We start from the raw sequence: 23,615 nt of genomic DNA, 5'->3' as shown, positions 1-23,615 counted from the left end.
ATCCTTTTTTTTTTAGTAACAGGAAAAAAGCATTTGCCAGTAATTCCTTGGTGTACATAATTAATAGTACTTTTAAAATTTCTGGCTAGAAAATCAAGATACAAGAGAGAAACTTAATTACATATTCACATTAGATTTCTTGCATTAGTCATCCATAAAATTACCTTCTTTTCAGCTTTGGGTAAAATACATCATATCACCTTATATAAGCTGTCTAAAAGATAAATTTTAATGCCAGCTTTTTTTGAAGGTATTTAAGGTTATATATATATTATTTTTAATATTATTTATATATTATTGTTGTTATATATATATTATTATATATTTAATATTTATATTACTATTTAATATTATATTACTTTATCTAAAAATTTTGTTTTAATACCTTTAAACTTTAAACCTTGATTCATGCTGCCGGACAAAATTAACAACAACAACAACAAAAAAACAAAAACAAAAAAAAAAAAAAAACCCAAAAATCAAATAACATATAAACATTCATAAGAACATTGAAATTCTTATAATCATTAAAACAAATCTATCAATCAATCGTATAGTGGTAGTACAATTTAACGTTTAAGGTTTGCGTTGTGAGTAACCTATATAAAAGGAGAATCAATAACTCCAAATTCAATTAAACTCCATGTTTCTTAAAAGCCTTCCGGCTCAAACAAATGGAGGGACATGACAGACCACAATAAATTATACGCTACATAAATACACAAATGCAATTAAATTTTAAACACACATTTATTAAATTCTTGAATATATTATATAATTAAATAATGGATAACTGATCAGTAATACATATTTTTCTAAGCAAAATAACACATATCTCATTCCAAAATTAATATACTAATATTAATTTGTAAGTTTACTATTTTTGACGTTCAATAGCTCACTAATTAAGCCGGTAAAACAAATCTTTAAACCTTCCTTTACAGACTTTAAATTAATTAGTCATTATTCAAAATATTCTAATCATTTAGTAGTTTACATATATAAAATAAATAATTTCCGTTTAAGTAATTTGAAAAGATAGAGAAGTAGACAAATTTAAAAATCACTCACAGATGGAAGACAGTTTTTCTGGATTGAAGAATCTTTAGTGTCCAATCCACTGGGAAATGAACTAAAGCAATTTTTTTTTTTTTTTTCAAAACACTTTCAGAAGCGTCCATTGATTCAGGAACCGCCGTAAATATGTCCATTAAGTGAGAGACAATTTCCGAAAGAAAAGATCTTTAGTGCCCAGTCTTTTTTCTGTCAAAACACTTTCAGAAGCGTCCTTTGATCTCAGGAACAAGGGAAGCATGATACCTCCTTCTGAAACAAATCTGTATCTCATGACAAATTTCTTCAACTGGAATGTCTCAAACATGACTATTCAAGTTCTCCAAAATACACGATGAAGCGGCGAAACTAAACTTTGGGTAGAGCACCCCTGGCACAAACTTCCTAGTTGCAACCAATCTCTCCTGTCTATGACGAACAATTCTAACTGGAAAGCCTCTAACATGACAATTCAAAGATCACAAAATACACGATGAAACGGTAAAATAAAATTGTGCGTAGAGCACTTTCTCCGTGCGAACAAATTCTCATCAGCAGGAAAGCGGCGAGAAACCTCGCCTCAGACCGAGTCACAAGCCCCCTGCAGGAGGTAAAGCCGCACCAAACTTTTTCTTTTACTGCCTTACATCTTCGCAACTCGGATGTCTCCAAATCCGATGCAATAGCCGGCGCCCGCGAGAGCAAGACCCGCAAGGGCTCAAGCCTCCCACTCCTCTTCTTACTCTTAGCTTGAAAGAATCAGGAAACAGAATCGGAATGATCTCTAGCCTGGTGCAAGCACCCAGGAAATCTCGGTTTCTCCGCCTCTGTGAGTTCATAAGCTTTCTTCCAAAAAAATCATAAAATTAAATCTTACCAATCCCGGAATTTTATGTTATCTAAATTGAGAAATTGAGACACCCATGACGAATCAAACACCAGAAAATCTTACAATGCAATCCGAAAAACATCTGCACTCACAACGTGAGAAAAAAAATAGACCCCCCAACTAACAAGTGAAACTGAGCTTTTACGAGAATCCAATTATCAGCCACCCCCACTGTCTTGAAGTAAGAAAACTGCAAACTTTAAACAAAGCGACAGGAAAACAACTTCCGTTTCACACGCATTAGCAAAAAGGGCGACATTGTTAGTGAAAAGGCCATAAACCAGATGTGTGTCCTCGCAACCGTCTCTCGCCTTTGTTACAATTCCTACTCAAGAACAACAAGTTAAACAACACCTTAAGAGCCTAAGAATACTTTTTTTTTCCAGATTAAAATACACATGAATACAAATAAAAGTATTAGAATAATAATAACTTGAAACACATATTAATAATTGAAATTCTCGACATAACATATTCCCCCACGCACCAGGGAAAAAAAATTTTTTGAGCATTAAAAAAATTTTTTTTTTCAAAACAAAACAAAACAGCATTTCAAAATAGTACCAAGTTAAGTGCCATACACATAATCAACTCAAAACTAGTTGTCACGGAGAGCAGTGATAAAAAAAAATTAAAAATTTACTTACAAAGCATTAAGTTTAACAAATTAAATTCAAAATCTAAATGCAACTCATATAACCAATTAAATAGCAACCAGAGTGAAGTGTCATAAAAAAAATCCATTTGCAAAACAAGTTAATAAAATTACACACACACACACACACAAAAAAAAAAAAAAAAAAAAAAAAAAAAATCACTAGTGAGGGGGGAAAAATACACCTTAACTTTCCAGTCAACCAACAGTGACCAAAAAAAAAAAAAAAATTAAAAGAATTAAACACTGGACTGAACCAGAAGCCGAAACAAACGGAGAACACCCCTAGGAACGGAAAAGAGAAACTTGACCAAAAAAAATTAAGACGAAAGAATCTAGAGCGCATCTAGAAGCATAAGGGAAAAAAAATTTAGATAATCTTACTTGAAAGTTAAACAACACCTTAAGAGCCTAAGAATACTTTTTTTTTCCAGATTAAAATACACATGAATACAAATAAAAATATTAGAATAACTTAAAACACATATTAATAATTGAAATTCTTGACATAACATGTTCCTATTAGAATAATAATAACTTGAAACACATATTAATAATTGAAATTCTCGACATAACATTACACTCATGTCCATAAATTAAGGATAATGCAAAATCAGGCAAAGGAAGAGTTAGAAGCAAAACAAATTTGACTTATTTGTAAAGCTTATTTATTAAACAAAAGGTAAAGAGCAAAAAAAGATGCTATATGTTTGATATTATTAAAAAAAATAGCAATTTTTTGGTATGATTGTTAATATATTGTATGTCTCCCAGACAATGCAATACAGTCCGTATAATGCCTAGGGATGCTGAGTATCAAATTATCAATCTGATCTTGGGGGATATTACACCACTCAAAAAGCAATGCTCTCCAAAGTTCTGGTAGACATGTAGGAGGAGGTTCATGGGGTGCAACTTGTCAGCCAAGCATGTCCCACACGTGCTCTACTGGATTCAAGTCTGGTGAAAATGCTGGCCAGTCCATACGGGTGATATCCTCCAATTGAAGGTATTCGCTTACGATATGTGCACGGTGAGGACGGGCGTTGTCATCCATAAACACAAATTGTGCACCCATGGCGCCCCGAAATAAACGTACATGTTGTTCCAGAATGACGTCCCAATAGATTTGGCTTATCATGGTTCCATTTGAACATGCAGGTCAGTTCTGGAACCCAGAATAATTCCACCCCAAAAGAACACTCCTGCACCACCGTAACGGTGTTGTTCAATGATGTTTCCTTGGTGGTAACGGTACCTGGAGCTCTCCATATGAAAGTCCGGCGAGAATCAGACTGCAAGCTAAACCTGGACTCATTGGAAAACATTACACAAGCCCAATGTTGCGGTGTCCACAATGCATGCTCTCTACTCCAGGCTAATCGCAGGCGACAGTGAGTTAAGGTAAGTGGAACGCATCTGACAGGTCTACAGGCATATAGACCAATCTGCCCTACGCGTCTGTACACGGTCTACCTTGAAATTGTCGTACCAGTGGCTGAAGAGAGCTGACGAGACAGGTCTGAGGCGGTGCTCCGCCTGTTTCTTTTGGCAGTAACTGTCAAATACAGGTTCTCTTTTGGCATTGTAACTCTGGGGCAACCTGTGCAGTAACGTCTACTCACATTACCATGACCTTGGAATCGTTGCCAAAGCCTGGAGATGACACTCTGGGCAATTCCAAGTTCGTCTGATACTTCCAGTTGGGTACGCCCACATTCCAGACGGCCGATAATTCTACCATGTAAAAAATCATCCAAATGCGCCCTTTGTGTCATAACTATTCGGTTATTGCACTGAAATGCTTATAAAGCGCCTGTGTGCAATTTTACTTCTTTGCCTGTATTCCTTATATATCACTCTCTTACACTCTCGTCATTGTGACGTACCATCGGTGTCATCTGGTTACTTCCTGAAATTTGCATATGATTCTTGAAGATGTGAAGATGTGTGTAATGATTTTACAGGTGATATATTTATTTTAGAGTTCGATTTCCGCGTGACTCAATTATCCTTAATTTATGGACATGAGTGTACTTTTTAAGCATTAGCTATTTTTTAACTTTCCTCTTTTGTGCATATATTTTTTATATTATATATAATTATTTTTTAAATATTATATATTATTTTTAAGGTATTTAAGGTTATATAATTACAAAACAATTATTTTGAAAATAAAATTTAAACATGCGTAGTATTTTCGTGCATTTAGTTGCAGAAAAATGATCATAAAGACATTAAGCAAGAAATTTAGAACTAATTTTTCACAAAGACCAAAAATTGAAATTCATAATTAATAAACAAAGAATTTAAAAATTGTTGAAACCAAAATTTTTCAAACAAGAAAAACCCCATTTCCAAAAAATAATGAAATTTAAAGAAAAATGAATTGTTGCATTTATAAAATTATTTAAAATTGATTAATTGTGAATTTCAATTTTTGGTCTTTGTGAAAAATTAGTTCTAAATTTCTTGCTTTATGTCTTTAAGGTTTTATATATAGAGAGAGATAATTAAATTTGGCATTTAAAATGAGTTAAGAGTATGTGAAGTTTTTATAACTTTTTTAATCTTGTCATGAATTTAATTGGCAGTTTAACAATTGCTTTATATTTTATTATTTCCCATTAAAAGCAGTTTATGCGAATTCTATTTTTTCCAGATAAATGTTATCAGTGTGTGGATCAAATAATAAAAGAATTATGTCTTATAAATTAATCCTGATTATTAGCAATTAAATTCATTATAAACATTATATATAAGAATTATTAAAACATTATGTATAAGAATTATATATAATGCATTATATATAAGAATAATTTTCTAATTTTAGGGCAATAAAACTAATTATATACACATTCTCTGGTACTTATTAATTGGGTAGTAATTTTATTTTCACATAAAACTTGCAAATATAGTCATGAAAAATCATGACTATTTTTGCAAGTTTTATGAGATTGATTTCATAAATATCAGATAAATTTGCAAAATTTGCAAACATCAGTTTTTTTTTTTTGTATTATTTTTTAATTTAGATAAATAATTATTTTGAGTTATTATTTAGGTAAATAATTATTTTTACTTGAATTAATATCAAAAACTGTAATGAAACTTAATCTATTAGATCTTTGAAACTTTGTTGTTTCAAAACATTAAGATTTCAGTTTAAATCCGCGTTTAGTAAGATTTGTGGAATATGGAAAAGATTCTTTCCCTAAGCAACATAAATTCATCATATATTACCTGTCAGTACCTAAAAATAGCATCAAGCTATAAGATGTATTCCAAATTAAAATCTTATGTGACAGAATTACAGAAAAATATTGTGTTGTTTTATTTTTTTTTAATTGTAATAAAACTTCAAAGTAACACAAATGTAAAATTTTACGTTGTGTAATTTAAAAGTTGGTAGGTCTGGAAAGATTTATTCTATCGTTTAATACAGTCAAAAGTCATTAATTCGGACACCCATAATCCGGAATGATCTATAATCCGGAGCTCAAAGCTAAAATCTTTCTGCGAATGCGCCGCGTTGACACATGCGCATAGGCGTTTTACGCGTGCGCGCAAGACATTTACGACTGCGCATATGCGTCTGCGACGTTTTCGCGTGCGCGTTTAATGTATAACGGATGGTATAAGCTAAAATTATCTAATTATCTATTTCAGTTAATGTTGATAATTGAGTTGTTCCTTAATCTTCAAATTGGATCCGGCTTATTATTTTTTGCAGATTGTAAGAGCAATTTTATAAACGTAAACTTGAACTTTCGATTATGTCAAATAGAATTTCCGATGCTGGAGCTCCCAAAGGATCTAGAAAACAAAAGTATGCTTCGATGTCCATGAAACAAAAAACGAATTGCTACAAAAAATGGATAAAGGCATATCCTTTGTTTATCTAACCGTTCCGAAATCTGTTTATCAATTTCACCCTGCTCTGCGCGGGGGGGGGGGGGATGTCGCGGCGCGCAATGAACTGGAAGTTGATCTGTCAGCACTATCGTTATCTTCAAAGCAGATCTTTTTATTTTATTCGGCTTATAATTCCTTACTAAATGTAGTATTTAATCTCGATGTACTCCGTCTTTGATATGATTTAAATCAAATTCCTCGTCATTATAAATATCACGAATACAAATCAAATAGTTTTCTGGTTGCAATTTTCTAATTTCGGCTATGCGTAAGGTATGCTTTACGCATGCGCATGTTGAAAGAAATGTTTAATAAAGTAAACAAATAAATATTAAGCTTCTTTTTTTGTAAATGTTGATACCCTTTAGATCATAACTGCTGATTATTTTATAAATTACAGTTTCATATTTTTAATTTTATAATTTCTGCATGCCATCTTACCAAATTTAAACTGATGATCTATAATCCGGAATAGCCGAAGTCCCGACGAGTCCGGATTAAAGACTTTTGACTGTATTATCTTCTTTGCAGTATGTGATTTTGAGTAGTCCACATTCAAGTTATGCACTGTAACAAAATTTCTGCCTCTTTTTTAAAAAAAATCAATTGCTGATAATATTTACATCCATGAATTTTTATCAAAATGCAGACCTAAAATATTTATTATAATTTCCAAATTTTTAAAGAATTTATAAAAAATTGAGAATTCTGAAATGTAAAGAATAAAATTCTCTAAAATTAGATTCAAGATTTTGTCATAAATATCAAGATTTGTTATAACAGGAGCTTAATTGCTAATTTTCGTCTGAAGAGAGATAAAAGCATTCAGAAATACTCAGGAATTACAATGTTCTATTCTTGATATGTCTAAGATTGTCAAAATTTAGAAACCTAGACACCTAGACACTTGATGTAAAATTTCTGTAAAATATATGTTGGAACTTTATTTGCTTAAAAGTATGTTTACATGATTTTCTACATTTTTATACTTTTACTTGTTTAAGATTTAATGCCTATAACTTTTCTTAAAGCATTGGAACCAAGGGTTTGTACAAGATGGGAGATGCAACATTATGCAAGGGAAGCATATGATCTGGGTGTTCGATACATTGGTGGCTGTTGTGGATTTGAATCATATCATATCAGAGCTGTTTCGGAGGAGCTTGCTAAGGAAAGAGGAAAACAACCAGAATCATCCAAGAAGCATGATCCATGGGGTGAAGGTTTAAAGATGCATACAAAACCCTGGGTTCGAGCAAGGTATTGTGAATATAAATTTATTATACAGTGTATTTTCGATTATCTGGGCTAATGCTGAGGTATCAGATCATGGGTAAATGAAAAACACAGATAAACGAAACTATCAATTTTCATGCATATTGCATATGTTTATTTCTTTAAAAAAATGAGTAATTTTACTTTGTTTTTAAGAACATTAAATATTTGTCAAAGTTTGGTGCATGTTTTTCAAAGTGCTATTTCATCACTGTATTCGAATCCCCTTTGATCATTGAAGTCCAATAGAATTTAACAGAAGTTATTGCTATTTAGGACTAACGTTATTGTGAGTATTTTTGCTTGTATTTTTAGTACTGCTGTCTGCCTCTTTTATTCTTGTGACATTTGAAATAATATCTGCATCATTTAGGTATTGAAGTCCAGCTGAGTCAAATATTGCCATTTAACCATTCCTTGATATTTTCCTGACTGATATTTTTAAAAAATTGTAGATTTTCAGTTTTTGTTGTACAACTTCAGTTATTGCATCAACTTCTTCAAAGTAATCATTGAAACCAAACCTAGACACAATTCAGCAGATTCTAGAACATGCTCAGACTTGATCATATTTGTTTTTTACTCATTCTCATGCATAGCTTTTGAGTGCATGTGCATTTGCACTGCCATGCAAGGATAATTTGTAAGCCAATGAATCAAGAGTGCACTGTACTTCTGCATTTTGCTTTTACAACGGTAAAATTTCATATCGTTATACTGGAAGAATTAAGTCTACTGCAGAAATAAATTAACTGCATTTTTCAAAGTCTGACCTTTATCCGTGAACTTTATACCAACTTAGGTCTTCCCATTGTTCTTGAAGTTACTGTTGAATGCAAGTTCCTTAAAGCTTTGCCAAAACTTTATATAACTGCTTTGGATCAGAAATTTTTTACAAAAATATTTGGACAACATTTTATTTATTTAATTTGCAAATGACATCAGTGTATCTCATCAAGTGAAATGGCTAGAAATTCTTTTAAACTTGTTTTATAAATGAGTATCTTGAAGAAAAAAAAAATTTAAACTCTTTCAAAACAATAGCTGCATTCAATTTCTTGAATGATATCTGTGTAAATAGAGTTGTAAAGGATAAATATAATTGCACCTTTGCTTTGTGGTTAATGACCATCATTACTTTTCCAGAGCTGATACCTGTCTGCATACAGATCCTTGCTGCATTTGATATATAGGTGAAAATTGAGCATTAAATACTACAGTAGAAGTCCAGAAATCCGCAAAGCTTGAGACCAGAGGTTGTGCGGATTTTAGGACAGAAAAGATAAATCATAATATTCAGACTAAAAGTGCAAAATAAAAAGGCATATTAGATAGATTTAATTAAATTATTATATACATTATTGCAATAACTTATTATATGCATTAAATTATTATTACATATGTAAATTGATTATATTATTCATTGTATTATATGTACACAGCTTCAAGGCTTGCTGATTTCGCCTTATGCAAAGATTTCCGGTTTCGGATTTCGATGTTAGAATCACTGTTGCTGTAAAATTTCAACAGCTTTTCTTTATTTTTTCCGTATATCATACACAATTGTGTCGCAATTCCATACGATTCTGCTATAAACCGAGGAGTAGCACCTGCCTCCATCTTTTGCAGAATTTGGACTTTTTGCGTTACTGTCAATGCAATGTGTTAACATTTTTCAACGTTGCAAGCAGTAAAACCCTGAGTGCATTTCTTATCTGCAATAGTATTAGAAAGGGCTGAAATTAAAAATATTCTTAATTTATCCACAAAATATCCGGATTAAAAAAAAAAAAAAAAAAGCAGTGCTAAATAATCTCCTGAAATAACAAAGCTCAGAAAATACAACAACATGAATCGTGAACTTGAAAGAACAGTTGAGTCAATCATCTGCTTTTTACCTCGATGCAGATTAGAAGGGAAAAAACTTTTATCATGATGTCAATAATTTGGTATTTCCATTATGACTCATTATTATTCGGTAGGTATTTTTTCTTCAATATTTCATACTCAATGGTGAGGTTTCTGGAACCTATAAACTTAATGTTTATATTTTGAGAGGCAACGCAGATTTCAGGAATTCTTGGATTTTCGTTATTTGACTGTATTTATAAAACTAAAACATTTTTGAAAACTTTTGTAATTCATATTTTTAAATGTTCATAATTGTAAATATATCAAGGGGCCTCTCTCTCACTGTGTATACATTTTTTATTACATTTTATTTCAAGAAGGCAATCTGTATTATTTGTTATAAGTACAAAGAAATTAAAAAAAATCTTGCATGTCATGATTTTTTTTCCTATTGATTTATTATTATTATTATTGTATGAAAGTGTTTATGCATACATGTATGCATTCAGTTGGAAAGAATAATGTTTTATTAACCTTTTCATGATGGTGCACCTTTGTTTAAGATGCCCGTGCGGGACGGAAAGGAATCGAAGGCAGTCACCGTACAGAACGGAGGTTTTGCAACGCTAAGCCTAATTTTATAAAAAAAAATCAGGGGAAAAAAAAAAACCAGTTTCGTTTCTAGCATCGTAATTTTTGTTATTATTTTAGATTATTACTTGAGCTCTTATATATGTTAAAATTAGCCCTTAATAACGTTTTTTTTCTTTATTTTACATGAAAATATACTTAAAAAATTGCTTATCTTGTAAAATAATTTTCGGAAGCGCTATTCAAATTATTCCAAAGTTTTAATTGATAAGATCCATAAATAAAGTTTTAAAATTAATAAAACAACACAATAAAGACTACAGTAAGAAGTAACAAAATTTAAAATGAAGACTGAGTGTGGTAAATTTCGAAGCACGGAGAAGTATCACTTTCTAACTCTTTTGAAAATGAATCATCACTCTCATCTGCGTTAATTAAATGGTTCATTGACCATACGAGGGTATTCTTCCTCTGATAAATAGCGCCTTCCCGCCATAAAAGACTGGAGATGAGGCTTTCCGAAATAAAAAGAGAAGAAACAGAAATATATCTGAAGGCAATGCAAAACGTAACAATACTCCACTGACTAACCCTAAAAGGCCGTACATAGTAAAGGAAAAAATAGAATAAAAAAAGGAATTGGATATAAATCAGACATGCGAATGTTTTCATTAGCATGCAGCGACTTAAAGAGCTCACCTCTGTTTACGCTTTCTCTCCCAAAAGCTGATGAGTAAAATAAGTCAAGCAGAATATATCAAACTCAAGGTCAGAAACCTAAAACTGTGTTCATTTCAAAAGTAATGGACATAGGATGCCATTTAGTGGTCTTCAGAAAAATGTTCCAGCTTAAAATGCGTATATGCATCACCCGTCCTTTGAATGCAATCTCTAGCAATGCATGGATGGGATGCCCCGCTATAAGAGACGTTCTAAGTTGTATATGGGACGCGTGTCCTGGAAGGGTTAATTCGGTTTTGTAGATTAATACTAGTTAAAAATTCATTTTTTTAGCTAAACAGAAATAGTGCCTAATAATTCTGTAAAATATAGCATTAAAAGTATTTACTTGAAGAGCAAAAAATCTAATACGTTTTTTGAAAAAAAAATTAAAATTTGAAGCAATTTTGTAATTTTAGGGCAAGAAAATCTTACTGGGAAAACCTGAATCCATCAACAGGCCGTCCATATTCCAGTGCATTTTCTAAACCAGATAACTGGGGAGTTACTGCAGGATCTGAAGAGTTAAAACAGAAACCTGAATCCACTACTGTTGAAGAATTGCAGAAAGTATTTGCTCATAACTCTAAATGAAAATGAATTTCATGTAGTTTTATACTTTTTTTAAAAAAATTCTTGTTTTCACAAGATGACTATTTCCTGAACACAATGTGTTCCTGTGGTCATAATATGTAATGTTTTGTCAGCTTTTATTAAATGTAATTTTTAATTTTAAACATATCTGGATCAGTCAAAGTGCATTTGTATTTTTTGACTATGAATAAAAATTTTGTCACCATAAAATATAATTTTAGTCCGTTATTTGTATTACATCCATTGTGTGAAAAACAAAAACAAAAACAAAAACAAAAAAAAAATTACTCCAAAGGGGCAATTTGCCCTGAAAAACTATTAATTTTGTTTTGTAAAGGAAGTCATGTGGTGTATACAACAGATTTCTTTTAGAATGGAAGAGAACATGAGTTAAGCTGATGGGTTTAAATTGCAGCAAAAACAAAAATATCCACACCATACTTTGTTGTGTTGTAAAATGCTATTGAATAAAGCAACTTCTTGAGACTGTCTTCAGTTTTTACAGTAGAATGTAATGAGCTCAGTAGAAAAAACTTCTGTTTTTTTTGCCTTGATAGATGGTAAGTGTGATATCATGTTTCACTATTGTTGATGAATAAAGATTACTACGCTTATTTTTCAAAGATATAGGAGTTTCTCTTCTGTTCTTTTTCATTGTGCCGACCATAGTTGTACTTTTTTATTTTAGCATTTCTGCTAATTTAATGCTAGTAAAGTAGTTATCTGTGGTAATATTCCTCCCTTTGTATAGATGTGGCTCTGTTAACTTTATGACAACATTTTCAGACAAACGTAATTGACGCTTCGCTGTTTCATCTTTTCCTAGACAAGGAGATCCATTCAAGAAGTATTTAGTATCAACGTCGACAGATAACCAAAATTTTATTCCAAATTTGTCAGGTTTCTTAGGCATATATTTTGTAAATCTACACCTAGCTTTAGATGGGAATAATTGTTCATCAACTGTAATATTTTGTCATGGCCGGTAGCACGTTTTGCAGTTTGTTCCACATATCTGATGCAAGAGCAAATTTATCAGTCTGTAATTGAGTAGATCTTGTTGTCTTTTCATCGAACCTTAAAAATCGTTTTATTTCTTTGAATCTATCTCTTGATATAGTTTCTTTCCAAAATAGTATTCCCCAAGCTGTCCTTGGATTCACTAATAGTTTGTGTCTGGAATTCATCTTCAGTTTCTACAAAAAAATTATCAATTTCACCTCTGTCAGACTCATTTTCAGATAGCTCCTGCAACAATTTTTAAATTTCTTCACCCGTAAGACCTCTTTTCCGCTTATTAGACATATTTTGTAAAAGCTGAAAAAAGTAGAAAAATATCAGACTATCAGAAAACGATAGGGAATATATTCTCACAGCGTAAAGGGACGTTGCTAATTTTTCATAGGTCATTTGACAATGCCTCGAGCAGAAAGAAGGATAAAAGTAAAGGGGTCAAAATGACCCCCGTTTGTCGTTCTAGGAATACATGCCAATATTTCAAAAACTAACAAACCTAGAATGCTGAAAATTTTTTTACAAATATTATTGATTTAGGAAAAGTAAAAAAATTTCAAACGATTTCTTCCAATAAAACAAAAGTAATCAATGGTCAAAAGTGTTCAGAAGTCAAAATTACCCCTACCGCCGTTCTAGTGTTAAAAAATATATTAAAAATGTTAGTGTGTTTTTCTCTTACATTTATTTTATATGATTTTTTGTTACATGATAACAACTTTGTATCATTATTAAATTTATTATAAATTTAATTAATTTTTTTTAATCATTAAGATCTTGATTTGATCTTGGAATCATTAAGATTAATTGCTGGTGCATGGCTATCGACCCATTGATCAATATTGACCTCCTTTAAAATTCCATCCACCCTCAAAGGGTCAATATATCGACCCAGTTGGGAACTCCTGTGCTAAATAGATGCTGTTTATTTTTCATTGCACTCTGGCACATAAAACAACTTTAGTATTTTAGAAAAGAATAAGAAAAATGAATTATATCACAAAATCATCTAGAAATTGAATGACGAATAAAGAAAAATAAAATGATTAATATTATCACATTTACCAAAAGAAATGAACAATAAATCCAGTTTAAAAGAAGTCTGATGTGTAGCCACATATAACCTGCCAGTTCCATGTTTTGAATAGCAATTAGCATTAAGCAAATTAAAAAAAAATATTTATAAAAATATAGTATCTAAATTGGCAACCAGCAATGATTTGAAATTCCCAGCTTTGCCACTATGTAAAATCAAAATTACATTTTGAATACATATTCTGGTATTGGCATGAAGTGAAGGTTAGAAGCTAGTTGTAAATGTATGTGGTTTGGAATTGAAACAAAGTTTCATTTCATGTAAAGATCATGCACAAATAACATTCTGAAATATATAGTTTGCAATAAAATCATTGTAACTATCTTGTAATAAATTAATTTGTAATATATATATTTTTTGTGATAAAGTTTCATACCAAAATAATGCATATTGTTATTTATTTTGATTCACTTTTAATTGCCATACCCCAGCGTGTAATGTGCAATTGCAGAAGTAATTTTACCTCTAGTGCTGATCATGCGCTGGTGCGTAGTAATAAAATTCTATGCTTAAAGGCTTAGTAATCATTGTGCTTCAAAGAATAAACTTTTATTACCTCTTTTAAATCATTTCTTATAATAAGTCGGCATATGGGAATAATCTATTTCTATGACACAGCATTAACTATCAATACAACTTCACATGACCGGCAGTAAAAGTGTTAAACAAGACTTTGTATTATTTTCCACCATTAAAGGTATTTAAAATTTTCAGTTTTTTAATACATGCAACACAGATACTTTTAAAATTTTTATTTCATTGACACAACAGGTACAGTTTACATGGATAGCAAAGAATATAAAATTATATCATTTTGTTTTTAAAATATTTTAAGGAATGCCAAAGGAACATGAAATGGTTAATGATCAGTGATATTATATACAAGAATGGAATGAGCTCAATCACAGTATTTCATGTCTGTTTAATTCAGTTGAGATATGAAAAACAAAAATAATGAAATACATTATTTATGTGATGGATACAAGAAAAACACTTTTACAACTTCATTGATAATTGTGTTTCATTTGTATATTAATCATAATATTTTGGATCTACTAAGTTATTATAACATTTGTTAAATATGTGCTAATATTCAAAATAAATATTTCACAAATCTGTATTAAATATTGTCTTTGGTCTTAATCACTAGATAAAAACCATAGAATCTATTTAATACAACTTCAAACAGTACCAGCTGTTGACTTCACATTTTGGAGGCTTAAAAATAATTAAGTTATTGTGTGTTCAATTGATAACAAAATGTTTTCTTTACAAAGGACATGCAACACGTTTTTGCTGATTATCAATATCAAAGTACTAATATATTAGATTTTAATACATATGTTCTATTATTAGGTATATTAATTTTTTTACAGAAGTCAAAATAGAGCAATATAATTGCACATGGTGATGAAGACTTGTAATATTTGTCACAAATCAAGGAATATATAATTTTTTAATATAAAAAAATTACATATGAAAATATATTACAATTATTTATTGATATTTATATTCTACAATAGTTTATATATGTGGTTAACATAAACATAACTAAAATCCGTATATGTAGTGCATAATGTACTGAATATTATGCAATGAAGGAAGTGCCTGCTGAGACAACAGACGGCATCAAAGCATTCTGTTGACACACACAAGAAAGATTTGTGGGCGGAGAAGAAAGTTAAACATCATACAATTAAAACAGTTTAGTGTTAAATTATAATTTATATGCAGTACAGGACTTTAGTAAAAAGCAGCATGAAAGAAAAGCTAACTGTTCAATATGTAATTATTTAATTTGTGTGTTTACATTTGAATAATTTTATTTAAGATATAGAATTGTATTCAGAGTTTTAACTAAAATGTTTTAAACCTAATATCAAAATGCTGATGAATATGTTGAACTCAAATACAAAAAAAAAAAAAAAAAAAAAAAAAAATGATTAAATTTAAGTAAAGGATTTTTATAAAGCATTCACACTTGTCTTCCTTTCTGCCTTTAGAACTGACATTTTAAAAGTGCACATTAAAAGGATTTTACAACAATCAACATAAGATTTATATATGTGAAATAACACATAACAAATACAATAAAAAGGAAATCTGTCAATGTACAAAATTGGCACATGTATAAATATGGAACCATATAAGTTCAAAAGGACTAATATGAAATGTGAAACTGTATGAATACTTTTACTTGAAGGAACATATGAAGTAGGAATCAGAAACTTGCTCTGATTTAACTTCACTTTAAGCTCAATAAATATTTTCATTAACCTGAGAGTGAACTGAAAAAATTTATAAAAGAAAAACTTTTATATAATAAAATTCAGTAAACCCTACTTTTTTTTTTTTTTTTTAATATTGTTTGATATGTGCCAACTCTAACACTATTGTGATTTAATTATTTAAAGACAAATCCAGGTTTCCTTTTTTACTCAAAAAAGGGCAACCCATAATTTTTAGAATTCTCATTATTCGTCAAATCACAGTCTGATGTATGATAAGAATGTATGTACAGTAAAGGACTTAAGAATAAAATGTAAGTACACTGGTTTGATTGCCACGTATGAGTAGAAATGGTGGCATATCTTTAGTAAGAGTTTCTAACCATGCCATATATAGTGCTGCTGAACATGTACTTTTCCTAGGCATTGGCAATGTCCTAAAATTATAAAAATACATATTTAACATAAGAATGTTAAATTACATGACAAGCAAACTGTATAATTATTTGATAATGCGATTATAAAATGATGAATTATACTTACATGACTATCAGAACAGAATCCTTAGAATGTTTACGCAACAACTCCGAAAGTCGAATATGACGATTTGTCTAGAAAAAAATAATATTTTGATAACTTGACCACTAAAATAAGTAAATAAATAAATGTTTCATCTTATAATTATGCAACAAATATCATTAAAAAGATCAATTCTAAAACAAACTTTCTGAGTGGCATGACTACTTTTATCTTGTCACAAGGTTCAATGATGCTTAGGATGCATTACCTTGTTATTTAATTTATTTTGTTCTGATACTTTTTAAGATTTAAATAACATCTGAATAAATGCAAAAATATGAAAAAGGAGTAATTACAAAAAGACAAGTAATAAATACCATATGCATACAGTGCACGAAAATGAGTAGATTCAAAGGCCATACTGATTCAAGAATTAAGGAAAATGATTTTACACTATATCATGTTTAAAATAGATATACAGTCAAAAGTCATTAATCCGGACTCGTCGGGACTTCAGCGATTCCGGATTATAGATCATCAGTTTAAATCTGGTAAAATGGCATGCAGAAATTATAAAATTAAAAATATGAAACCGTAATTTATGAAATAAAGAACAATTATGATCTAAAGGGTATCAAAATTAACAAAAAATTAATAATAATAATAAAAAAGAGATTAATATTTATTTGTTTACTTTATTAAACATTTCTTTCAATGTAAGTTGTTTAAGTTGCTTCGTTTTATGTGATAATACTTTCTCTTTAATTCTATAAACAGACATAATTTCTTGTTCAGTTCCAAAGTTCCGCTGTTCAAGTCCTGTAATTGCTGTGTCGAAAATACCAACTAATTTGTCAGTCGAAATTTTTTCGTTTTCAATAACCTCTGTGTCACTTTCTTCACTATTAGAAGCGAATTATAATGACGAGGAATTTGATTTAAATCATATCAAAGACGGAGTACATCGAGATGAAATACTACATTTAGTAAGGAATTATAAACCAAATAAAATAAAAACACCTGGCCTGAAGATAAGGATAGTGCTGACAGATCAACTTCCAATTCATTGCACGCCGCGGCGGCACACGCATATGCGCAGCCGTAAAGGTCTTATGCACATGCGTCAATGCAACGCATGCGCAGAAAGTTTGTAGCTTTGAGGCCTGGATTATAGATCATCTCAGATTATGGGTGCCTGAATTAACGACTTTTAACTATATCAAACACTTAGCCATTTCACTGAAGGTATTATTTAATTATATATGTGTTTGCTCTCGACAACATTTAATGCAATAAATATGATTGAATTTTCAACATACAGCTAATACTATTAAAAATTAATGAATTAATCAAGTAAGTTATTTGAGGTGAAGCTATCAGTTTATTATTTAAAAATAGCACTCAAATATTTTGAAAATTGGCTTACAGATTTATTAGAAAAAATATGAAAATCTAATATCTTCTAATTTGTATTAAGTATTATACAAGTATTCATTATGGAGATGTTTATTGCTTGATTATTTGTGCACATATTAGAATTTTAACCTTATTTTGGGACTCTTCTTACATTGAGCAACGTGACTAACATTGATTTTTATCATGGGAACAATGTAAAACGAATTAAATGCAATTTTTTAAAAATAATAATAACTATTATCACTAAACAGAAGAATTTAACACAGAAATTTGCTGATCCCATTATTATGATTTATATTCAACATGAAAGTCATAGCCATGATCAAAATAACAGTGGTTTTAAACATTTTTAGTTGTGAAAATAAAATTGCATCACTTTTCTGTCGTTTGATAGATAGTAGATAAAATTCCAAAATGAATAATGTTCCAGTATTAATTAATTATACATATACATTTATAGGTACAAAAATATAGCAACAATCAATTTGACAAGAAATTTGAGCCAAGTTTGAAATAAATTATTTTACCTTATCTTTTAAAGCATAAATTTCTGATTCAGTTATGAAGCATTTCCCATCATCTCCATCACTTTGCCATTTTGTGATCAAAGCTTCAAATTCTTTTTTGCTGCAAAAAATAAACAATAGCATGTCACAGAGTAGACCAGAATTTTTGTTTAAAAGGAAATTATAGGTTACATTACACTACTCTACCTGGCTTCTTCAGGTGGTTTCACAATATCAGGAATTACTGTGACATCAGAATAATCAATCCGAAATTTATTCAGTAATGCTGCCATACTAAAAAAAAATTTAAAAATCATATTTTACTAATTGATTACTCTAAGCTAAATATTTTCAGATGAGTTTTTAATATTAATAAAAGGAAGGTGTATTTGCATAAACAATTATGGTTTGGTTTTATTTTATTAGATTACGGCAAAGCACTCGAGGGCTATCTGCCTTGAGAGAGGGATGTCTTTGGGGAGGACTTTCTAAGGGAAACTGGCTTGTATACACATTACACATGGGGAAAACCACGAAAACGCCCATGCAGCCAGCCCGTTTGCGGGATTCGAATCTCGGACCGAACTACCAGTGTTCAGCGATGTTACCGCTTGCCCACTGGTGGGCCCTCATAAACAATTATGTATTTGAAACTCACAATGCTTAATGATTCTCTCTAGACTTAAAAAAAAATTATGCAAAAATACTTCAGAATGCTCTTATTTTTTAAACACAAATGCTGTTTTGGCAAAAGTTTAAGTTTAGCAAGATATTAGAAATCACATTAATTTACATATGAAATATATGTAAATTGCAGAAAAGGTTTTTAAAGTTATTAAAATCACATATTATATAAGCTAATTCTTTTAATACTTTTTAATTAATACTTTAGCAAGGAGTGTTTAATACACTGTTGGTCAACATTTTGGATTTAGTTACATGTTTGAAGAAGGTTAGTATTAATGAAATGGAAGAGTGGGCTTGGGTAGATGTAGATAACTATGTTCCCACCACAATCTCTGAAGATAACAATGAAACAAGAGAACATATACTGCTAATGAAGAGAAGGGGAAGGATGGAGATAACAAATGAGTGGAAAGAATCCGATGAAGGATTGCTGAAAAATACTCATCAATGCCAGTACATGATTTTTATGAAGTTTCATTCACACACAGCAAATTTTTGCAACTACAACAATAATCCTGTGAGCAAGTAGTTTGGTTTGGTTTATTTGATTATAGCAAATCACTCAAGTGCTATACGGGAAAGGAGAGGGATGCCTTCGTGGAGGACTTTCTAAGGGAAACTGGCTCATATACAAGAATACATGGAGAAACAAGTTATACATGGAGAAAACACCCATGCAGCCAACCCATACATAGGATTTGAACTTCAAACTGAACGAGCAGTGTTAATTGACTTTACTACTCAGCTGCTTGTGAGCAAGTAGACATTCAAAGTTATATGCAATCCCACTAAGAAATTCATATCTTTCATGTGAAATATAGTTATTTTAAAATGTTCCTTAATTTTGTTTTTCAATATTATTTATTTAATTGTAGCTGATCGATTAAAAAAAAATGACTAACGGACTTCGCATACTGCAGTTTCTACAGATGGGGGGGGGGACATTTTATTGTTCTTATTCTCCTTCTGTTAAGCATTTCTTTTATTTTCTCAATTCTTTTGATATAAATGAAGTAATACATTACTGAAATCACATGAAATGTGAAATCTGTAGAGAAACTGTGATAAAGGACATAGGTGTACCTAGCCAGTTTTTAACCAGCTTGATTCATATCCACCAATCTGCAATTTCAATTGGCATCAGTTTTAGATAATTGATTTTCATCAGTTTTAGATTTTGATGATTAAAATGCAATCAAATTATATTAACAACTTAATGCAGTAACTAATTGTAATAATGTCTATACTAATAGTAAATTAAAGTTACTATGCAATTCATTATTCTAACTGTTTATTTATTATCAGTTTTCACACTTACCCATCATATAAATTCTTTGATTATATTTAAAATAGATAATAAAATATTCTGAAATAAAGTTTCTGCAATCAATTTTAATTTATGTTGGTTTTTCTTTAAAAAAATGTACAGTTTTAAAACTAAAATGTCAACATATTTGAACTAAACTTCTAAATATTCGTTTTGACAGCTTATAAAAAAAAGTTAAAATACATGTATAGGTATCATCCACTTGGCATGAAAAATTAGCATTTTCTTGAGCAAAATGGCTGTGATTTTGCCATTTATGTGTAACTTTAATTTTTTTTAATTGCATGAATGATTACTTAGGATACAAAAGAACATAATCATAACAAAAACTAATTTTTATTTAATTTTTTAATCAATTCCTGTCTTGCGAAACAATGGATCAAAATAGAATAGGATATTTTGAATTGTTGCATCTATTTTCTATGTATGAATTTCTCCTTAAGGCGCTACACACACACACACACGCACAAAAAAAAAAAAAAAAAAAAAAAAAACCACCTTTGAAAGTGACCACTTAAGACTTCATTGATGAGGGGTATGTTTAAGAAATATTTTTAATTAATGAAAAACTTTGCCATACACTATTTGAATAAAATAACAAAAGATAATAAATAAATAAAATAAAAAAAATTTTTTTTTTTTAATCATTAAACTGTTAAAAATATTCTAAACCAACATTTTCTTTAAGAGTTCCAAAAATTAAAAATCCATTAAATTTTTTTTGATCACGTTAAGGTTTCTTATTAACAAGACATGCCTACTAGAAACTCAAAATTTTGAGAGAAAAATCAAATGGAAGAAAATCTCACCACAAAAAGTGTAAAATTTAAAATTAAGAGAAAAAAAAAAAAAAAAAAACATTTTGACATAGGTTTTGAATACAACTGTATCAGTTTTGAGGGTGATTAGACAGTTCCTTATCTTCAGAAGCTTGGGAAGAGTGACAGGTGCTTATATACAGTAGTGGGTGGATTCTTGAGAACCAAACAATGAATTTTACTGATAGGTGAGAAAATGCCATGAAAGTTGGAACTTCTAGAGAATCCGAATGATTTTATAACTGGGGGGGGGAAGATGAAATAGAATAACAACAAAAATTACAGTTATTTCTAATAGTGTTATGTCTTTATTGATGACAAGAAGAAGGAAAACAAATAAGGCTTTATTTATGACCGTGTACTCAGAAACTCAGTAATAAATGAGCTCATGAAAGAGCAAAGGTTTTGAAATAAATAAACTCTTGAGAGCACAATATGCAGAAAAGTAAAAAGAACCATTCTGCATTTAGTAGGATGGATGATTTAGTATGGAGAGGCGGGCAGACATTTTCACAGTAAACAATAGTGTTGAAATTAAATTCATTGTGAATAATTAAAATGCAAAAGAAAGGCAGATAATTATCAGATTCAATTTTGGAGGTGAAACGGATGGCTGTATCAATTAAATTCATAATGGACAAAATCTTGGTTAAATCTTTTTTATTGCTATCAAAAAATATGAGTGTGCTATCAAGATACTGAAAGATACTGAATGCACAGCCTAAAAGATAAGTTTTTCGAAAAAATTTCACCCGTTTTATTTCCAAACTAAATACTAATAGCAAACTGAAAATATAGCTGTAGCTAATATCTTCAGTCCATTACTCGATGACAAATGCAAGCATTATTTTGAGGTCAAATTAATTGACCTTTTACTATTCCTTACATATACTCTCAAAGCTTATTCAACAGAAACTCGACTTTCTCATGACATTAATTATTTGAAATTAGTGACAATTGATGAAGGATTTTTTTTTCCACAGTCATTAATCAAGCTCTTAATAATTGTTCAGTTTATCTGAAAAGACAATTCACTAATTGAAACACCCATAATAACATTGTCGTTATTCCATTTCATGCTTCCATCAGCTGTAAAATCATTGACATTGAAGTTAAACTTTCAAGTAATTTTTTCAACTATCAATAAAATTTTCTTTTTTTTTAATTTTCAAAGATTCTATCTCTGATTTTAATTATTTATCAAGATAGAATTGTTATACAATGGCCAAACTAAGCAGCATTAAAAGTTTCCATCGAGGAACATGAATCTAATATGCAAAAAGGAGAAATAAACAAATCTTTGATAGCTAGTCATACTTAAAAATATATTCACAATTTTGACTTTGATTTTGCAATCAAATGGAGCTAAATTTCCCTGAAGAGTTTCTCATTATCTCAAAATTTACTTTCTCAAGCTAATGATGCTAGTTCAATCCAGTCCTTCCTAACACTTTCAGAATTTGATAACCTAAGTTTTCCAAATTTCAATACTATTTTTCTTGACAGACGGCACTACATTCATGCTCACATTACTCTTCTCATTACTTTTGTTAAAAAAATCAGTTGCTGCTTCTCCTATTTTAGGAAAAAAAAATTCCTGAAGAAGAGGTACCTGTGTCTGACTGCTCTCAGAATTGATAAGAGTTTTATTCAAAACTTAAACAGCTCTGTAACTTGGGAGATTTCAGTTTAGATTACAGTACAAAGTCTCTTTCAGTCAAATCCGGATGTCCATTATCCGGAATGATCTATAATTCGGACCTCAAAGCCACAAACTTAAGCATGTGCGTAATGCGTTTACGCATGCGCATTTGATGCGCGCGTCTGCTACGCATGCGCATAAAGTCAGTAAAGTGTTTACCCATGAAAAAAAATAACAGAGAATTTATTGAAAACGAAAAAATTTCGATTGACAAGTTAGTCGGTATTCTCGACACAGCAAATTACAGGACTTGAACAGTGGAACTTTGTAACTGAACAAGATATTATGTCTGTTTATAGAATTAAAGAGAAAGTATTAGCACAAAAAAACGAAGCAACATAAACAACTTACATTGATAGAAACGTTTACTAAAGTAAACAAATAAATATTAAGCACTTTTTTTGGTTTTTTTTGTGTAAATTTTGATACCCTTTAGATCATAACTGCTCTTTATTCCATAAATTACGGTTTCATATTTTTAACTGTATTATATCTGCCTGCCATCTTACCAAATTTAAATTGATGATCTATAATGCGGGAAAACCCCTAATCAGGAACCGCCGAAGTCCCGACGAGTCCGGTTTACGGACTTTGTACTGTATTTAATTCTCATTTTGGCTCATTAATGTGACTTAATATGTCTTCTAATGAAATAATTCACTATTAATATGTCTTTGTCCATTTCCATGATTTTTCAATTTTGCATGAATCTAACTGTACAGATATAACCTTCATATTCTACTTTTACAACAAACAATG

General features: G+C 30.3%; 2 protein-coding genes across 4 annotated transcripts in view; one reads left to right on the top strand and one right to left on the bottom strand.

The window, feature by feature from the left end:
• The window catches only part of LOC118188532 (betaine--homocysteine S-methyltransferase 1-like), an 80,177-nt gene extending 68,419 nt beyond the window's left edge, over nucleotides 1–11,758 (top strand). The window contains exons 7-8 of the mRNA XM_035358985.2: nucleotides 7,544–7,772; nucleotides 11,369–11,758. Coding sequence (XP_035214876.2) covers nucleotides 7,544–7,772; nucleotides 11,369–11,543 — 404 coding nt within the window. The 3' untranslated portion in view covers nucleotides 11,544–11,758. The remainder of the gene's footprint in view (nucleotides 1–7,543; nucleotides 7,773–11,368) is intronic.
• Nucleotides 11,759–14,390: 2,632 nt separating this feature from the next.
• Nucleotides 14,391–23,615, bottom strand: part of LOC118188530 (solute carrier family 12 member 2-like) — a 325,874-nt gene continuing 316,649 nt past the window's right edge. For all 3 annotated transcript variants that reach the window (XM_085811044.1, XM_085811045.1, XM_085811046.1), the window contains exons 21-24: nucleotides 18,530–18,616; nucleotides 18,344–18,443; nucleotides 16,425–16,492; nucleotides 14,391–16,318 (exon numbers count right to left, since the gene is read on the bottom strand). In XM_085811044.1, coding sequence (XP_085667170.1) covers nucleotides 16,183–16,318; nucleotides 16,425–16,492; nucleotides 18,344–18,443; nucleotides 18,530–18,616 — 391 coding nt within the window. In that variant the 3' untranslated portion in view covers nucleotides 14,391–16,182. The remainder of the gene's footprint in view (nucleotides 16,319–16,424; nucleotides 16,493–18,343; nucleotides 18,444–18,529; nucleotides 18,617–23,615) is intronic.

Source organism: Stegodyphus dumicola, chromosome 2 (genome assembly GCF_044657685.1).
Source record: "Stegodyphus dumicola isolate Sdum_Otavi_A_Nest chromosome 2, ASM4465768v1".
In the NCBI taxonomy this organism is placed as follows: Eukaryota; Metazoa; Arthropoda; class Arachnida; order Araneae; family Eresidae; genus Stegodyphus; species Stegodyphus dumicola.
The sequence above is the reverse complement of the archived record's forward strand: the minus strand, read 5'-3'. Positions and strand labels throughout refer to the sequence as shown.